Source organism: Siphateles boraxobius, unplaced genomic scaffold (genome assembly GCF_051911475.1).
Source record: "Siphateles boraxobius isolate OS27281-9 unplaced genomic scaffold, OSU_SipBor_1 19, whole genome shotgun sequence".
NCBI classification, from domain to species: domain Eukaryota; kingdom Metazoa; phylum Chordata; class Actinopteri; order Cypriniformes; family Leuciscidae; genus Siphateles; species Siphateles boraxobius.
In genome coordinates, this window is record NW_027508799.1 from 28,906,227 (window position 1) to 28,926,730 (window position 20,504).

General features: G+C 36.2%; 1 protein-coding gene across 4 annotated transcripts; it reads left to right on the forward strand.

The window, feature by feature from the left end:
* The first annotated feature begins 720 nt into the window (after positions 1 to 720).
* On the forward strand, positions 721 to 17,456 carry tmem63a (transmembrane protein 63A). 4 transcript variants are annotated; one of them, XM_077234783.1, is made up of 24 exons: positions 721 to 837; positions 2,481 to 2,541; positions 4,159 to 4,320; positions 4,427 to 4,506; positions 4,660 to 4,729; positions 4,803 to 4,840; positions 4,983 to 5,125; positions 5,843 to 5,894; positions 5,995 to 6,103; positions 6,187 to 6,257; positions 6,722 to 6,802; positions 8,482 to 8,608; positions 8,692 to 8,822; positions 9,061 to 9,243; positions 9,365 to 9,518; positions 9,603 to 9,709; positions 9,786 to 9,872; positions 13,096 to 13,155; positions 13,267 to 13,429; positions 13,793 to 13,898; positions 13,976 to 14,143; positions 14,258 to 14,373; positions 14,724 to 14,771; positions 14,877 to 17,456. In XM_077234783.1, the coding sequence occupies exons 3-24, from the start codon at positions 4,159 to 4,161 to the stop codon at positions 15,015 to 15,017; spliced, it is 2,397 nt and encodes a 798-aa protein (XP_077090898.1). In that variant the 5' UTR covers positions 721 to 837; positions 2,481 to 2,541; the 3' UTR covers positions 15,018 to 17,456. The 4 variants fall into 4 exon arrangements, with proteins under 4 accessions (XP_077090898.1, XP_077090901.1, XP_077090899.1 ...); XM_077234785.1 differs by having other exon boundaries at positions 746 to 911; XM_077234784.1 differs by lacking the exon at positions 2,481 to 2,541 and having other exon boundaries at positions 734 to 837.
* Positions 17,457 to 20,504: the final 3,048 nt, after the last annotated feature.

Here is a 20,504-nt window from a genome sequence, read left to right on the forward strand (position 1 = left end):
TCCAGGGCTGGGATAATCTATTTAAGCCAAATGTGTGGATGCACCAATTAAATCAGACACTGTTTGGAAATTTTTGCCTATTTTCAACACCTGAAAGCAATCTGATAACATTTACCTTGCATTGCACATAGCATATTTTATTTCACTACTGATATATTTTTCATTGTTACTTTTATATATATTTATCTTTATAGTATGGGCATATAGCCTATTGTTTCTCCCGTCTATCGGTTTTAGATTTTTAATATTTAAAAAATTAAGACTTCTGATATTTTGTTTCTATTTTATTTTGTCTCTCTGGAGCTGAAAGAAATAACACTTCATTACCAGCAATTGCTGCTGAATGCTGTTTTGTTTAGAAAAATCAACTTTGACTGATTTCACTAAATTAAATTGATCAATTGACTTAATTATCATGATATTAGAGAATGCCTAAGCATAGTTATAATGGTTGTGAATAGATAAAATACTATTATTTTATTTATGATTTATTTGGTTTATTTTTCTTAAATTATTTTTTACATTTATTTACCATATTTGTTAATGCAACCTCTGCACTGCGGGACTTTTATGATCTGCTTTTTATTAATATTTCTTTAAATAATGCATTAATTTCTCCAGGTTGATTGTGAATTGTATCCTATACAATGACAATTAATTAAAAAAAATTAAAAGTGTGCTTTTGTACAGAGTGTTGTAATGAGACACTGGGCGGAAATTAGTGTATCTGCGCATGTGCGGATATGAGTCATTGTAAAGTTTCGTTTAGTTTAATCTCAGCTCAGTTGACAATACGACCGTTTTTGGACAACTCAGAAGGTGAACAATTCAACCGAGGTATGTTTTTGTTTCATAACATGTTTTATTTACCAAAGTGGAGAAAGAGTCACTAAAGCTTTCGGTTAATGAAGGTAAGTTTGTCCAGCCGGTATACAGATGCGTCTTAACGTCACTCACAGCATGTCGATGTATGAATTTAGTGGCACGTTTTTGTTTGTTTTGGTGTGTGTTTATACTAAGGTGTGTTTACATGCTAACATGAGTCTAACTACATTTAGTTTAGTTGCTAGTTAGTAAAGCTACCCGTTTTTGGCTTTATACTCAACCAGCGTAGTTCCGACAGTTCTGATATCAGCTGTCAGTTTGGCAACAGTAAGTTTCCACATCATACAGAAGTTGGTTTCAGTCATGCAAATTGTTGCTAAACTATGACATGACACTAATAGGCCTACACTATTCCCCCAGTTACACAGACAAGCCTAGTCCCAGACTAAAATGCATGATGTTTGAGCTGTCTTAACTTAACTGACATATCTTAAAATATGTCCGTGCCATTGTTTTGTCTCAAGATGCACATTGTCTTTTTCTAAAGCATGTTTAAAAAAACAATTGAAATTTACTAATTTAATTTAAGATTAATCCCGGCTTAATATAAGCATGTCTGTGAAACCAGACCTATAAGAAGTTAATGTAAGAAGTAGAATCATGCATTATGCATCATTACATTAGATGAAATTATGTTTCTAAAATTTAAATCTCTGCTGATATGTTTTGCTTTCACATCTGTGGGATTTCAAAGTTCACTCAGACACATAGCAAACCAAAGAATTTCTCACTTCTGTCTTTGTTATTTGACGCATACTGTAGGAGTGTGACTTGGTACTGTAAAGTGTTCTGGAGGTAGCTACAAATAGCTACACTATATTTTTGTATTCAGTAATTTTGTCTTTTTTCCAGTAACAATATCTAAATATTCTTAAAGGGGTCATTGGATGGCCATTTTCCACATGTTGGTATGATTCTTTAGGGTCTTCATGTAAAGTTTGTAACATACTTTGGTTAAAATTCCTCAATGGTTGTGTAAAACAACACCTTTTTTACCTCCTCAAAAACAGCTCTGTTCACAGCGACCCGTTTTGGTGCATGTCTCTTTAAATGATAATGAGCAACTACTTACACCACTCCTCTCTTCCATGGGACGTGTCCACACAAGACATGTAAAGTGCTGCCTTGGTTGACGTATACAAATAACTGAGGGCGGAAATATGCTAATACGGGACAGTCCATCAGTGGTCGTGGGCGGACCATGAGCAATATCATATTGCTCAGAAAATCCAAACGGCTTGATTATTGAGTGTGTTTAGGCTTTTTGAGGATAAAACAGTGTGAATGGATTTTTTTTCATTGTATGGTAGTTGTGTCCATTCACTGCAAAAACACATTTATATGAAAACACCATATAAAAGTGAATTTTGCATCCGATGACCCCTTTAAATCAAGATACATTCTTATTTTGATTAAAACAAAACATAAATTTAATTCAAAGGGACAAACAAGATTTTTCTTACCTCACTGACAGATTTTTTCCCCAATTTTTAAGCATAAACTCACTTAATTTTGACTTAATATCTTTACTCTATTTCATTTTCCTGATTTAATAAATTATGTTTTGTGTGACACAATCTGATTTCTTTTTTCAGAGCCACTTCAGAGTGAGTAAAACTCTTATGCATGACCACCGGACAGTGAAAACGCAGAGCAGTATGTAATGAGATGTGATTATATTCCTTGATTTAAACATTAGTCACCTGACCAAGTGAAAAAAGCAGAAGAGGATCTGTAGGAGGCCCACAGACACAGGGTGGAGTGAAAAAGGGGTTAGATTATGACTTAGGCTATTTGTGGAGCCAGTGGTTATATTATGATCCTGTCTTAAATAACACATTCTTGTAGCATATAATGGCAGTACATTGAGTCATTGTGATATCAAATGACAACATAAGGTTCAAACGTTTATCTTCAATACAGTCACAAGTAATCCACAATTTACAGCACTTTACAGCATTATCATGTTCACAAAGCCCTCCAAACCTGTTTTTGTGTAAATGGAACATAGTCATGTGATCTAGACCAAGGGGTTTTCAAATCTCAGGAAAGGTTTGAAATCCCCTGATCCAGACCATTGTGTAATTCTGTTTTGTTTGCAATACAGTTATAAAGGACTCCCTCTAGAGTTTGAACTGAAATGCATGTGACATTTCACATCCTTGTACTGATTTGCCATTCACAACACTGAATGGAATCTCATGTGGCGGTACCAGTGATGGTATGACTGAGAATGAGATGGAAAGCTGTGATCTATTCATAGAGTAATAGTATAGTTGGTATACTGTATATTCATTTTTAGAACTTTGTTCGGACTTACACCAGCTTTCCTTCAAAATAGTGTTCGAAACCAACCTGTAACGAACCACACTAGATAAAGTAATCTTCTCAATGTTCCTAGAAGAAAGCTTTTTAATTTTGCTGCCCTACTGACTGGAATAGTTTACAGAAATGATAGAAAATGTATGCATATATTTGTTTAATCTTTTACACAATTGGTCATTAGTGCTTTGAACAACTGCTGCAATTGTTTTAGATGTTTTACAATTTTTTTGTGGGTTTTTTTTGTATATGTCTCTGAATGTAATGTATGTACACCAGTAGCCAAAAGTCATGCCCGGACTTGGAAAATTGACATCTTCAGCCTTTATTTAAATATTAATAAAAATGAGTTCAAAGATTTGTAATCCTATTACGTAGTTGTGTTTGGAGTCAATTGTTTTATTTGTAATAACGCAATGAAACAGCGGACATCATTTTTGGCCAGGCTGTCATACTAAGAAATTGAACGCATGCAAAAACAAGAAAGAACCAATGAAATATTAATAACTGATTATGTTGTAGTCAATATATGCTTTTTCCTGTGAGCTTTTTGTTTTTCTATGCATTTTTTTTTTTGCACAGTTAAATCAAACCTGTAGTTGTAGTTTGCCTTTTTTGCCAAATAATTTTGTCATATAAAGACCTTAACCAAGTTTAGTTTTTTGTTCTTCCCTCATATTTAATGATGGTTTAATGAAACTTGTAGGGTCATAAAAACAATTATACCCTCTGGACATCATTGCAGGAGGATGTTTCTTTTCCTGCCATGGGTCATTGTAAATAAGAAAACCGACTTGTCTGTTTAAATGATGGTAAACAAACAAACAATAGTCACCTGGGATGTTGATGGCATATGTGCCACCGAAACAGATCTTTTCAGAAGCAGCAGAAAAGCTGTTTGTGTGCCCTGAAAAGAAATCCTTGTATCATTTGTATCTGTTTCTCCTCCAGATGGCCTCCACATGGTGGGGGCAGCTCTCCGTGCCGGTGGATAATGGCACTGCCCATGTGGACAACAGTAGCTGTTTCAGTGCCACGCAGAGCACTGTGCTGAAGGGGGTGAATTTCGGAGGTGTGCCCATCGTTCTGCTGCTCGATTTTATAGTCTTCCTGGTAAGTTATGGAGTTAGTTGGGATTCTATTGACTTGCGCTGTTTGCGCCATCCAATTAATAGGCACCAACCAATCAAACCACACAAAGCTGTGTATAATCCTGCAGGTGCTGCTATTGTTCTTCACTGTGATCAGAAGGAGACTGTGGGATTATGGGAGACTCGCTCTTGTTACAGAGACTGAAGGGTATGTGACATGAAGGCAGTACTTGTTGCAATGGAAACATACTGTGCCATACTATTACTATAGGGAACAAAAATGTATTGTAAAATTAATCTTTAAACTAGCCAATGTTAGTATTTTTAAAAAATTATTATGAAACCATTGTTGCCATTTCAGAGACTTCAGTAAACGACATTACCGTAGAATGACATCATCCATGTCCATTGAGGAGCCTGACTATGAGAAGGTGAGTTTATAACCCATCATCCTCATTATGACATCATTCATGACATCATCAACATCTTCCTCATTTCCTGTAGGGTTGCTGCTCTTGGGTCACCTTTATCGTCAAAATGGAGTAAGTGTGGTTTTGTTTATACCCGGAAAGCTTTTGCCTGTTGATATTGTCACTTATTCCTTATTTAAATAGAAAAGTGCACATGGGTATTAGTAAAATAAACGTTGAAGTGAAACTGATCTGTGTTTGTTTGTGTGCGCAGTGAGACTACAGTCCAGGAGAGATGTGGGGTGGATGCAGTACATTATCTGTCATTTCAGAAGCACTTGGTCACCCTGCTCTCGCTCATCTGTGTGCTGTCTGTGTCCGTCATCCTACCAGTCAACCTGTCCGGGGACCTGCTGGGTAGCTCGCTCATGCAATTACAAAAAAATTCAATATAGTCTCACTCAAGAATGCTTCATACAGTAGCTTGGCTATAAACCCTAGTGAGCTGCCTCACTGTTCACTGTTTAGAGAGGTACTCAGCTACTCTTTAAGGCAGGGATTTGACTAATAACAGAGACGCTGAATTAGAAAAATTAATAGGAGAAATTGGGCGACTGTAGTCAAATATGTTTTTGACATTTTTATATAAAATGTCTATATTTATAAATTGAATTAATATAATATGATGATTTATATATTTATTTAATTTTATTACCGATTTGAAATATAAAATGTAACCATGGACAGTTTTCTAGATTTTTTTCTTTCTTTATTCAAGATGAAAGGGCATTCATTTTTATATTCTTTTAATATAGTATAATATAATGTTTGCAAAAATTTAATATTCGTCTTCAAAAATTATCAAATACTTTTTTTTAATTAAAAAAGGTGAATTATGACAAAAAAAAAATCTTCTTTTAATATTGCATAATTTTGCTGCATTCTGTTTGGAACAGGCACTGTGTTTATGACGCCTTAATATGTTGGATTTTTTGGCCCCTCACCAGGGTGGTAGTGGTTTATAATTTCAAATAATGTCATTTTATGAAATCTTTTCAAATTCCTTTTCTTAGTCGTGTGTTTCAGTTTCTGCTGAAGGCAAAAAGACTTACAGTACCTATAACTGTGTTTCAGGCAATGATCCATACAGTTTTGGGAGAACCACCATAGGGAATCTTAAGCAGGGGTATGTACCGTATGTTTCTATGCACACATGACTGCAGGTATCTGTGTGTGTGTGTGTGTGTGTGTCTATTTGAACTGTATTTTATATGATGTCTTCGCAGTGATAAGCTGCTTTGGCTGCACACTGTATTTGCAGTTCTATATCTCATGATCACGGTGGCCCTGCTGAGACGTCACACCTCTAAAATGAAGGGAACCAAGAGAGAGATAGTAAGTCATCCTGACATTTCTCTCTCACACACACACATATATGCTGGTTAGTGTCAGTCTAACCCTGGTGTATTTTTCCATAGGCCAGAAACACCCTGTTTGTGAGGTCTATACCCACTGCAGCCAGTGATGAGAGTATAAAAACTCACTTTGTGTAAGTGGGATGACTTTTCCAATCTCTTTATTTTTAGCCATTCATCCAGACATCTTTTACATCCCATCTCCATGCTATTTGTTCCATTCAGTGTGTAAGGTATGATCTCAGTTTACATAATGTGGGTGGCTCAGTTGGATCTCAAAGCAAGCTACTTAGCAAAATACTTATTGGTCAGCAATTGTTCAATCACAGTAATTGATTAACATTACAGATATGGATAATTCGTAAATAATAATAACAATATAAATTTGGCAGCAAATGGAATGTTCATTTGAGTGACCGATTGGTTCAAACAATGGCTTGAGTTGAGCCAGTAGTACCTGTTTGTATGAGCAAAGGTAGACAGAGGGTGTGTTTGAGCAAATTATCATTATTTTTGCAATTCTGCTTGGTGCCACTGATGCGGAAATCACTGTTAACTTTTAAGGTATTAACATGTCTTGATGTATATTTGTTTTCAGGGAGGCATACCCTACCTGTCAAGTGACTGAAGTTAACTTGTGTTATGATGTTGCCAAACTGATTGACCTGGACAGAAACAGGTGAGAATGAAAATTTGACCCAATATTATTTTTAGTTGTCCAAATATCTTATAGGACATATTCACAGACAATAGTGTTATTTTAGTATAATTGAAATTGAAAAAAATTTTTTATTTTTTTTTAATTATGTTAAAGTTTTAGTTATTTTGTTGTGTATTTTTGTCATTTAAATTTTTTTTCTTAAATATGTTTTCATTTAAATATGTAATCATTTTAGTTTTAGTTCTATCATGGCAATTCTCGGAAGAGTTTGGCATGTTAATGGATTTGGAAATGTTCATGTATTTGTTCTAATAGATATGCTACGCTGCTGATATTGCTAACAGGGCTCCTGGAAAACAAAAACCTGAAACAAGCAAAATTTTAACAGTCCAGTTTAATCGTTATGAAAAGAAACGCTAATTTAAAATTACCATTAACTGGTTAATAACATTATTTTATTGTTCTGTTTAATTGGCAATCCCCCATTAATTAAATCAAATGATGCATTTTGTTCATGCATTATGTTTTCAACATCTTACTGGTTACAAAGTTGATTGTTTGTGGGTGCTCAGTTTTTCATGTTGTTTAATAAATTTGGCAAAAATCTTGATTATATAAAAGATGAAGTTATGGCCATTGGCTGTATTGACTATGATTAGATGGCAAATACCAGACTGACTACTCTTCTCAGTTCCTCAAATACATAAAACACTAGCCATTGCAAACATTGTGAAGAACCAGTTTCAAAGAACCAGTTCTTTATTTACCCTTGCACTGCAAACAATCTCGAAATTGACAGTCTCGAAATTGTGCAGCCCTTCATTCCCGATTAAATCAGATGGAGCTATACTGTATGAGGTTTTGCCAACAGTTTGAGGATCTGCCGGAGTTACGAGGTTTGGTCATAAGCTCTAGTATAAAGTTCTAATAGGTTCTATTCTATTAGGATTTAAAGTTCTATTATTATCTAAGTTCTATAAGGTCTGGTATAAAGTATTGACAAAAAAAAGGTTACTTGCCAGTTTTTTTTAAAATTCTAATCAAACCATTTTCGGAACTGTAATGTTACAGAAGGAATGCAGAACAGAAACATTAAAATGCTGATTCTGCTCTGAGTTTTCGTTTTAAAACCCTGATTGCGGCTGCTGTTGATTATTGTGCTGCTGCAGAGCAAGTACAGAGACTTGCTACTACCAATACATACATGACGACACGCTGCTGTGACCATCGACTGCTGCTGCACAAATAGCATAAATTAAATTACCTGTAGCAGATCTATACTGGTGGAGGTGGAGGGTGGGAAAGCATGCTGCAAACTGCTACAGCAAACACTGACCAACTATTTAAATGTTGAGCAGCAAGCTCATTGGCTGCAATTGAAACTGGAACCAATCAGCTTGTGCCATATAGTAAATTATGTAATTTTTAGTAGATTGCGTAAGGATCCATCAGCCTGCTCCATCTAGAATTACATGACAGAACTTGGTATTTATTTTAGTACATCAAGTTAAACTAAATAAAAGTTGGCAACGCTTCTTTTGCTACTAGCTTTTTTATTTTATTTGAATTAACAACATTTGTTAAATGGTTTTAATTTTAGTCAAATGTAATAACCCTGGTATGATCATTAATATTTTTATAGTTCTAACATTTATTGTTTGGTTTGTGTAATTTTTTATTGTAATGTTTTGTAACAGAAAACGGGCAGAAAACAACCTGCAGCATTACCGTAAGATACTCGATCGCCTGGGACACCGTGAGGTCATCAACCCGCGCCCATGCAGCCACCTGTGCTGCTGCTGCCACTGTGAGGGGTGTGAAAAGGTGAATACGACCATCATTAGTAGTGGCCTTGTTTTGACTTTTCAAGATTCTGGCATCTAAATAATGTGTGTGTTTGTGAGTAGGTTGATGCTATAGATTTCTACAGCTCACAAGAAGCTGCTCTGCTTGAGGAGGAAGATAAACTAAAGCAGAGTAGGCTGTATCCTCTGGGCATGGCATTTGTCACCCTCCAAAATGAGTACATGGCGGCTTAGTAAGTGATTCACACTCAGACTCAACTGCCCATTTAAGGAAACTATGCATTATATTTATGTTGGCTTATAAGATTGTTTTACATTTTTACCAGAATATAAGGCTGAACAAACTGCAATTATATCTGTGAAATCTTGTTTATTAGTATAATTTTAGACAGAAGTAGTTTCTAATGTATTTTCCAGTATAATTTCAGCTCACTTGGGTTTTAAACGTATGTCCTTTGTCTTTCCTAACAGTATTCTGAAAGATTTCAATGCTATAGAGTGTGGAGGTGGGACAAGGGGTGTGGCCGGAGAAGAAGTGGGCGGGGGAATCAAGTGTGTGTGTGGCAGAGAGCCTCAGCCGTCCTCTAAGAGTGCAGAGCTGAGGGTGCACAAATGGAAAGTGTATTACGCTCCTCACCCTCATAATATTTACTGGTATGTCCTATTATGCCTTTTTTGGAGCAAAATCATTAATGTTACAACCTGCTTTTTTATCGACCATCTAATATCAATTCATAATTCTGCTTATCATTATCTCACCTTCTGTCTCTTTAAGGGAGAATTTGTCATTACGTGGGTGGCGTTGGTGGCTACGCTGTGTGCTGCTGAATGTTGCACTCTTCTTCCTCCTCTTCTTCCTCACAACACCCTCCATCATCATCAGCACCATGGACAAGTTTAATGTCACCAAGCCCATTCACTATCTGAATGTATGTGGCTGAACACGGCACTTATAATGATGTGTGCACATGGATGGAGCTCAGTGGTGTAAAGACTGTTTGTTGTTATTGTAGAGTGCCGTTATCAGCCAGTTCTTCCCCACTCTTCTACTGTGGACCTTCTCTGCCCTGTTGCCCACTATAGTGTATTACTCTACACTGGGAGAATCTCACTGGACCAGGTAGACATCAACACAGAAAAACACACTCAAACTCAAACAAGTTACCTCAATAATGCGTGTCTGTCTGTGTGTGTAGGTCTAGTGAGAATATGAGCATGATGTACAAGCTCTACACATTTCTGATCTTCATGGTGTTGATTTTGCCGTCACTGGGCCTCACCAGGTAAAAGCTCTTTAAATCTTTCTCCGTATTTCTATACATACACTTTTACAGTAAAACTAAACTAGGTTGTGGGCTAGGGCTGCACGATTAAGCGTGAAATTTAACAGAACAGAAATTGCGAAATGGCTCAATGTGATTTTCAATTATTTAATGTTATTTAATTAAAGGGGCTATATGTAATAATTTTCATGTATCCACTAGTTTCTTCCGGTTCGAAGTAAACAGGCGAGACCTGACGGGACGCTCGTTCATTCATTCAACAGTTGACAGTCATTCAAGATGTAACGTTAGCGATCCAAACTTGCTTACGATGTGGGAACATAACCTCAACGAAATTAAAAAAGGGTGAAATGGCAGTAACTTAGGCTACTAGGGATGGGCATTCGATTACATTTTCTTAGTCGATCGTCGGGAGAATTAACGATTGACTGAAGGTGATGATACACAGGGCAACTTTTTGAGCAATGTTGATGGGCAATGTTGCCGTCAACGGGCAACCAGATGAGACACAGGGCCCACAACCGATCTAAATTATCCAGATAGAAATATATTGCCCATTTTCAATGGGAAAGTGCCCAAGCAACAATCGTTCGGCAAGATTGCCCAGCAACATTGGTCAAAAAGTTGCCCTGTGTATCATCACCTTAACGTTATAGGCTAAACTAATATTTATATAAAAATTCATTATTATTTAACTTTTTATAAATTAAAAATGCAATAAAAATACAGCGTGTTTTTCCACGATGAATTCTTTATTACTAGAAGATCAACTTGTGGCAGTTAAAACGGAGGTTAGGCTAAACTTGAAGATGCGTTGCGGTGCTCTGGAACCTGCCGCTGCGAGCCGGTGTTTCTTAAACAGAGACCCTCGTTTGTTCCTAAATAATAATAAAAAAAAGGATCATGTTAAATATGCTGTAACATACGCGATATAAAACCAAAATCGATCCACGAACCTGTGTCGTGGTGTGTGAAGGGAGAATTTCAACTCCCTGAGTTATCCTTCCCGTCCAGATCCAATAGGCTATAGCATATCTTTAAATTACTATTAGTAGCCTATTATTTGAAGTTAACATTATACAATACCACAAAAAATGCATTTAATATATTAAAACATCTGTTTATATATCATACTCCATTAATAAAGGAGTCCAGACATTAGAAAAATATAACGCATGCATTTTATATTTAATATGAGGGAAATACACATGTGTTACGGACGTGACACAAAAAAATCTTAAAGTTTTAGGTGGCAATTTTTTTTTTTAGTAATTCTGTGAAATGTGTGAATTACACTGCGCAACCTAAAGTAATACTACCCACTGGATGAAGAAGGGTTGGCCCTCCACAGAAAATAAAATATTCATTTTATTTTATTTTTCGTGTTCGCATTTATGATGAAAAAACAATGTTACGGACGTGAGAGTTCCCTAAAAGCGTTAGCCTACTAAAAGACTGCTTTAAAACTTTTACAGACCTCAAACAGAAAGCACTAAGCCTTTCTTTAAAGTTAATTTTGTTTTGTATTAATTGTATCTTATTTTAATCAATGTTTCATCCACAAATTACCTGGATTTAATAAATAATAAGTAAATATAGCAGACAATAATATCACCACACGGAGGCGGCGGCGCCTGAACTGCAGCTCGTCTCATAAATGAACCGAAACTCATCATAGTCTACTTGCCTTACAGACCTGAGAAATACATCTTTATTTCTACAGAACGCATGAAATCTTAAACGGAACAATTCAAAACGAAAGAAAACTACGTAATCCGTATGAAATGTGCATTTTTCTCCGGCGCGTTCACTACTGTGAAGATCGCGAGTCAGCATCGACACAGAAAACACTTGTTTATTAATAAATTGCCTAATTAAAATATATCATTGCTATATTTTACATATTCATAATCATTACTTTTGCTGGTTCTTTGTGACAGCTTTTAGGTGTTTTATTGGCAGCGCCACCCTTACATGTTACACGAACACGTCTGCATCAGCACCGAAAACATGGAGATGTTTGTATAATGGGATAATTGTAGGCTATACTAAAATTGGCCACTGAATTAGCACATGTTGTCCATGAGCTCCGTAACGACATCTCTCATAAAGGTTTGCGACTTAGTTTAAATAGTAAAAAAATGATCAGAAAAAAAAGAAAACACCTAGCCTCTTCGCTAAAAAGCACACAAAATACCATTGGTATGCTACTTCCACCGCCTGACCGGAAGTTGCACCCACTTAATTTTTTACAGTAGCGCCCCCCGGAAACAGGTGGATTAATCGCTTTTTTCATTCCAAATGTGAACCGCTTGTAACAAAAATTACAAAAACATGACTTCCCTGACTTCCTAGTTTGTCTATGAAAGCCTGTAGACTGATTTTTATGTTGGACAAATCCAAAAGATTTGACATTTACGTGTGCTCCCGAGAGCCTCTCTTCCGTTCAATGACTCATGGGATGAATGCTTATACAATGTTCAGGATAATGAGCTGTACTTTACGTTTTAAGGAAGAATGCAAAGAATTTAGTTAGTTCTAAGCGAAGAATGAAAAACAACTTTAGCGTGAGTATATCCGGGGATTGAATCATGTTCAGTCTCTTGTACGTTATGTGTGCATGAATGCGAGCAATATGTTGTTGGCTGCAGTTCACTTAATGGCCACCTATGTTGCCAATGACAAGGGTTTCTGCATTCTGCATATAGGCCCTTTAAATAAGCATATGAGCTGCCTTTTTCAGAGTGAAGGAGCACTGTTCATTTACACGTGGGCAGCTCATGATTCAGTGTTTTCAAACTACTATTATTATTTATTATTGTTATCTTTATTAATATTATTATTAGTTGTAGTAGTTGATTTTTAGTTTTCCTCAAAACATTTTTTTTTACAGTGAAGTATTACAATAGTTATATTACCAATTTTTTAATTATTACAATCATATTGACATATAATCACAATTTATTGCCAAATTTTGCAGCCCTACAAGCACAGCAAACCTGGAGCTTTAATAAAAATTAAATGTTTTGCTCTGTTGTGGATTACAGTCTAACTTAACGATTCCATTGTTAACCTTGTCCTAAAAAACTGCAACCACCTGTGATCAATGGGCTAAATTTGACCCACAATGAAATGACCATAAATGAATTCTTGATTGGTGTATAGTGGGTCTAAAATGTTCCCAAAGTGAGCATGTATACAGATGTGCTCTCTTTCCACTCAGTCTGGACGTGTTTTTCCGCTGGTTGTTTGATAAGCAGTCTGTGGGAAAGCTGAGGTTTGAGTGAGTATACTCATAATGTATTTGCTCAAATCAGAATGATTTATTAGTTTTGTGACATGCACCTAAAAAACGATGGCTTGGCTTCCCGACTCCTCTCTTTGTCTGTCTCAGGTGTGTGTTTTTACCTGATCAGGGGGCGTTCTTTGTAAATTACGTGATCACAGCAGCTCTGGTGGGCACAGGCATGGAGCTGCTGCGGTTGCCAGGGTTACTACTCTACATTGTGCGTCTGGCACTCGCACATTCGGCTGCTGAGAGGAAATATGTTAAACAGGTAATTTCATCCATCCATCCATCCATCCATCCATCCATCCAATAATACAAGTTTTTTACTAAAAGAACCCTGGTATCTTTTCAAAATATGTTTACGAAATCTTTGTGTGTTGAATATTTAATCTATTTACAATTTTAAAAGAAAAATTTAAAAATAAGTGGCATAAAAAAGAATAAAGAAGTATTTTTAACCTTTTGTACTTTTAATTTTTTTATTATACTTTAATTTGAATTGAACATTGATATTTCTAATAAGCTGTATAGACATTAGGTTGAAAATAAGCCAGATTATCCCTTGAAACTGATTTGAATAGAATTAACAGGAATGTGTTTCTGATCCACTTGTAATCTTGTCTCTCTGTAGAATCAGGCGTACGAGTTTCAGTACGGCGCGATGTACGGATGGACTCTGTGTGTGTTCACGGTCATCATGGCGTACAGCATCACCTGTCCTGTCATTGTCCCATTCGGTCTGACTTCTTTCCTCAAGGGCTTGTACACATTATTAGTGTGTGTAACATTACATTAAAACAGACAATGTTTGCAGGTCTGCTGTACTTGTTGCTGAAACACCTGGTGGACAAACACAACCTGTACTTCGCTTACCTGCCCGCCCGCCTTGACCGACAAGTTCACCTGGGAGCTGTCAATCAAGCGTTGGCTGCACCAATCATATGCCTGATGTGGCTTTATTTTTTCTCTGTGCTCAGGACAGGTAACGTCCACTAATTGGCTGATTAAATCAGTGTTTCTCAGGCATTTTGTTTATTGTATTATTTTGTTTGATTCATATAGTGTGTGTTTATATATGTTGACTGTGTCCTCACAGGCTTCATGGCGGTCACGTCACTGTTCACACTAGTGGTTCTGTGCGTCACAATCTTTATCTGTATAAGCTACACTTGCTTTGGACACTTCAAATACCTCAGTCCCCACAACTACAACGTAAGCTGCTTTGTTCTGCATCAGAGTTTTGTCCGACTTTAAAATGCCACTGTTGTTATAATTGTTATAGTTTTACCATAATTTAATAGTTTATGATATAACCACCCCCATTTAAGCCATAATCATTTAAACCAATTTAAATCACTTACACACACACAAAATCTTTTTTGTTTATCTCTACTTTTCTCCAATTATCTGTTTCCAAATCCAGATTTCTTATAAACCTGGCATTGTATGCTAGAAATATTGTTTGATCTGTGATGTATTGCCGATGATCCTCTACTGTAAGTCGCTTTGGATAAAAACATCTGCAAAATGCATATATGTAATTGTGTATGTCTGTGATTCAGATTAAGGAGGAAGATGAAGACGCTGCATCATCTTCTTCATCTGCATCGGCAAGTTTCACATTTTTACATTAAACATTATCACAAATTTTGTTTTCAATTGATAGATTTCATAATTACCAAAATCTCTCTCTCCATCTTTCTTACTCTACTTAGGCGTATCTTCCTAAAGTTCTGAACCCAGACGCATTGTCCGAGTCTTCTGATGAGTTCAGCACTCGGCAATCCTACGGCACGACAGACACAAGCCCGCCCTTCCTCAGCACTGAGGAAGACTGCCCAGACTCTGATATCTAACAACAATTATCAGTGAACATGTAGACTGATCCAAGTCCTTTGGAGGACATGGTTCTTGCCACATTGGCGGTTGGAGGTCAGTGTGGAGATGGAGGGGATATGCTTTTGAAAAAAATCACTCTCAATCTTTTTTCTGTTTTTATTTTATTTTTATTTTTTTTCATACACACTGAGAGACCTGAGGAACATTTAATCATAAACTGCCATATAACAAATGCAAAATAATTTTTTGGGAATTATTTCTTCTCACCAAAGAAAAAAACTATTTTCTAAATTGCCATTCAAACACCCTGTCCATACATTTCTTCATTACAAAAGCAGCTTCGCCAATGAACACTTGCCAAGGAGTACAAATATAACTTGAGCATATCAAAGCGCACATGAACACTTGAATCATGGCACTTGTGCCTTGTTGGAAACAACTTAACACACTTTATAACTGTAATTTGTGTGAGTGCGTGTGTGTGTGTGAGAGAGAAAGAGCGCTTATATATATTGATTGTCATTCTTAATGTTTTATGTTTAAAGCAAAGTTTTATATACATATTTTATTATATTGATATATTGAGATATATTGAGCTCATTGCTCAATGACCTTTCATTTGTCATTCTATAATTTAGGGTACATTTCACATCAGCAATCAAGTGTAAAAACAATATGCTTTCTCAATAAATAAGCTATTGGTTTCAGTTTATATGTTTTTATCAGTGTAACGTATCTGCCAGTTGCAAAGCTTAATCATTAAACACCATTTTGATATTACAAAAAGTTATTTTTACCCTGGCGAGTTTGTCAACTATGATAAGAACAAACTGAGTGCCACTACGTACACTGATTAAGTGCTACACTTTAAATGACTTAAATATTCAATGTTTTTGGTCTATTCTGCCATATGTACAGAGCTTATTTTAAAATACTTCTAATAATCAAACATTTTTGCAGACATGTAAAATTCACAAAGGACAAGAATTTTTTTTTAATCATAAATCTACTTTTGATAGTTTTAAGAATGAGATCCAAAACTCCAGTCCATGTGGATGTAAACTAATCAGTCAAAACATAGTTGACAATGACATTATGCCTTGACCAATGACATAACCATTATGCCTCAGTTTCAATGGCAGGCCTTGTATGGCCAACCAAATGTTATTTTCTTGATCAGGTTAACCTAACATTTTAATATTTATTTGAAATAAAATCATAAAAATATTGCAAATTATAACAGATTACTCAACATAGTTGACGGAATTAAGAGGATATTTACCATAATGTGTTCAAAATATCTACAGCACAAGAAAATGACATCACATGATGCTGGTCACATGGTTTTGGATAAATCATTTTTTAGTTTTCAGGGGGTGTTTAGGTAGTAACATAGTTGACAGAGTTTTGCGGACTTAAAAAAATTAATATATTTTCTTATTTGAAAGAAAATTAAATTAAACTCAATCTATTTTTCTAAGGTATTTAGATTGTAGAAATAAATTTAATATGGATGATCTTGACTTTAACATTTTTTTTATGCATTATTTTGATCTCGAGACCCACTCCAAAATGTGGACATTGCAAAAACTGTAATTTAAGGTATGCAAAGGCAAATTAATGCAAACTGGATGCACAAAATATTGGTCTAAAGAAAATTGTTAGGGAAAAATATTTTTATCAGTGGACAGGAAATGTACCCTAAATTATAGAATGACCCATTTTTGTGTGTGTTCTTGTGTATACATGGTTTATGAGGACACAAATGTGTATAATGACATGGGTATTTCAACGTAAACATGGTTTATGGTTTACTTCCTGGGACCCGTAAATTGTGTGTGTCTGAAAGAATGAATCTAATGTATTTGGCTGATAAGTGGCTTTTTGAAGGATTCATCACTGGGTGGCACTGTTGGTTTCTGATTGTTCTTGGTCTTCTCAGAGCAGTGGCATAATGTCAATTACTAGAGAAAAACAATTATGCAAAGATTGAATTTACAGTAAGGCACTTAAAATGAAGCAAACAGGACAGTGCATAAACCTTAAAATACACACTGCTTAAAAAGTATAGCCTCAATACTTAGGCATTCATGAGACTAGCGTGATAATATCGCTTGCTATGTAAAGTTCAACTTAAGTGTCCTGACCACATAATGCCTGTAAACCCGGTAACTTTTGCATGATATCTGCAAGTATACCAGAAATGGACTGTTTACATGGAGCAAATTCCAGTTGCAGGAATTGCGAATAACTAGAAATTCATCAACCTAGAAAAGTATTCCAACGTCAAAGGACTATTTAGAAAACATTGATCAAAACAAAAACGGGGCTTTGTTAAAAAAGTTACATTTCTCCTTTTAACTGTAATGCAACGGGAAGATATTGTGTATATGAAGAGGAACTGTTGTTTGTGCATGTGTTTTGGTTCTGTAGTAATTATATGATTGGAACAGAAACCGAATTGCAGTGTCTGATCATTCAAACGGCTCAACCTCTGTACACTGAGTCTCATAGTCTTAAGCCTCAGATTTTCTTGGAAATGGATGAATGAACGTCCTCCAAACACACATTTGACACATTGCTTCTGACTGTGGTTTCCAGCTCATTTGTCAGGATAGAGCAAAATCGTCTTACTTTAACAGCATAAGCAGCCCACAAACTCTGTGGCCAGAGTGACCTGCTACAAACGCCAGGATCAGTGTTCAAAACTGAGAACAGAAACTGATATAATGAGTGTGTGTGTCTGTCATTTGCAAACTATTTTTGGGTAAAAAAATTTTTTCTTTTTGATTTTGAGGCAATGACAGACAATAGGGAAGATCTCTTCCAGTGTTTTGCCTGCTGCCATTCAGCAAGGTCAGCTTATAAAGCAGGGTACCATCATATTGACAGCTGGTTCATTGGGTTCACTTTTAGGTTGCCAAATATTTTATTGCACAAAAAAATCAAAACTTTGTAAGTAAGTTAAAGGGATAGTTCACCCAGAAATGAAAATTTTGTCAGTATTTGCTCACCCTCATGTTGTTCCAACCCAGTAAGACCTTTGTTCATCTTCGGAACACGAATTAAGATATTTTTGATGAAATCTGAGAGCTGGATCACTCCTCCATAGGCTTCTTCAGGGATTGAACTTGCAGGCCCCGAAAAGTTATTAAAGACATTGTTAAAATAGTCCAAGTGGGTCAATCTTAAGTTTATCAAACGACGATACTTTTTGTGCGCAAAAACAAACAACAATAACAACTTTATTTCAACTATTCATTCTTCTCTGTGGGATAAACTAAGTCAGTTAACTTAGTGTAATAGCGTAGAGCTACGTCACACGTAGGCTCACTATTGGCCGACGCTGGTCATGGGGGTGATGCATGTGACGTACAACAACAGAAGCTTACGATATTATACTAGTGAACTGACTCGAGGCCCACAGAGAAGGAAATGAATTGTTGAAATAAAGTCGTTATTTTAGTTTTTTTTTACGCACAAAAAGTATTCTCATCGTTTGATAAACTTAAGATTGAGCCACTGTAGTCACTTGGACTATTTTAACGATATCTTTAATAACTTTTCGGGGCCTGCAAGTTCAATCCCTGAAGAAGCCTATGGACTAGTATGGAGGAGTGATCCAGCTCTCAGATTTCATCAAAAATATCTTAATTTGTGTTCCGAAGATGAACGAAGGTCTTACGGGGTTGGAACAACATGAGGGTGAGTAAATACTGACAGATTTTTCATTTTTGGGTGAACTAACCCTTTAAGCTTTAGCTTTGTTAAAGTCAGCATTAAATGTAAGCTGTGATAGTCTTTTCTTCCCACCTGTAATGTATGTCCGAGTGAAACTGCTTCTCGAATAAGAACAATGTAGGGCGGGACTTGATTCTGTCCATGGGGAATTGATTGGATGGTGGTTTGCTATTGGTCAATCTCATGTGAGTGACAGGTTGCCCTCGCCCTCAAGCCAGTAAACATGTCATAAGAGATGGGCACATGAATAAAAAAAAATCAGCATTGGAATGTTCCATAATACAGTAAGAATTGTCAATTTTGATATCAAAGTGACTAAGATTTTTTTCCTCTATGTGTGTATTTGGGTGTGTAATAGGACAAAATTTTTATACACAACACTTTTTAAATCAAACATTACATATCTTACACTACATGTCACATTTGGGTGTAAAACCACATGTGCAAAATCATATACAAGTAGTTTTACAACTTAAATTCATTCTGTGGGAGCTAGAAATAAAAGCACTTACATTCTTTGACACCGCGATAAACTCTAATAGACGAAATGGCCATGTGCAACTATAGACAAAAGATGCATGTGAGTCAAATTAATCATTTGAGTAATTGTTTAAATGGGCTGAAAACATGCGGAGAGCAGGTCAAGCTTCACTAAATTGTGTTTGCTGGGGGCCTCAAGGTGGCAAAACTCCCAGACCAATGCATTCTGGTTATAAAGTGAGTCAAGTGTTGGCAGCTGAAGCCAATCTAGAAAAACCTTATTGCACCTCTACATAAGGAAAACAGCTGCTGGATGCCTGGATGGAAACCAATGATTAGGAAAGTAAATAAACATTTTGTTTTCATTATTAGTTTTGCTTGCTAAGACAAGCATCACTGTTACTATTCCTCATGATTATGGATTTAAATAAACCCTTAATACTAAAACTAAACTTTAGCTTTAACACAGTGTAACTCAATCCTTGCTGTTTTTGCCACAGATATGAACAATAAATAACACTCTTTTTTTGTTTTTCATATGACAAAAGAGGTTGGAAAAAGTTTTATAGAGGAGAGATGCAAGTTGTATATAATTGAGCAACCACATAGCAAAACATTAGAAACAGCTTACAAATGCCCTGGCATCATCTTAGTGACTTTTGCACAGAAAAACCATGAAAAACAAACAAAAATCTACTTTTTAAAAGAAAGAACTATTTCTTAATCCCGTGAACTGGGCTCTGGATAAATTGACATGATATGGATTCTGTCGTGTAACTCTTCTGTCATAGTTGAACATGCGCATACACACAGAAACATTGAATGGCTCATCTACAGCTGCGTTTGGTCTTTCAAACTACAGGAACTAATTATTGTTGCATTTGTATATGATGACTTGAAATAGGCCAAAGATGATTCATCCCTCCATTAACACAGGCGAAGATGTTTCCTCCGCTCCTCCCTTCTTCTCTCCTCTTTTCAGATGGTGCACGCTCTTTTCGGAAGCCATGATCGATGCCTCTGACCTCGTGACCCGGAGTACGTATGACTGATCTCTATTCCAGCCAACCACAAAGCCCGACGGCATTGATTTCCCCTTCTGATCCCTCCCTTTTGTCTGCTGGGATTATTCCCATGGCAACGCTGGTGGTCCGTAAGGTAACGTTCTCAGAGCCGAGAGTAATAGACCCTCGCCAAGCCCTGGGGGTAAACTTATTCCACTTCACCCAGACATAGTTTTAAGGGAAAACTAATAGCAAAGTTTTGTTTCCTTGCCAGACGTC

What these genes read in the sequence shown, in the direction of transcription:
- tmem63a (XM_077234783.1), top strand. Translation starts at nt 4,159, where the DNA reads ATGGCCTCCACATGGTGGGGGCAGCTCTCCGTGCCGGTGGATAATGGC. An exon ending in ACCTTTATCGTCAAAATGGA is followed by an intron (nt 4,841 to 4,982) that starts GTAAGTGTGGTT and finishes TTGTGTGCGCAG; the next exon opens with TGAGACTACAGTCCAGGAGA. An exon ending in TCCTGTCATTGTCCCATTCG is followed by an intron (nt 13,899 to 13,975) that starts GTCTGACTTCTT and finishes CAATGTTTGCAG; the next exon opens with GTCTGCTGTACTTGTTGCTG.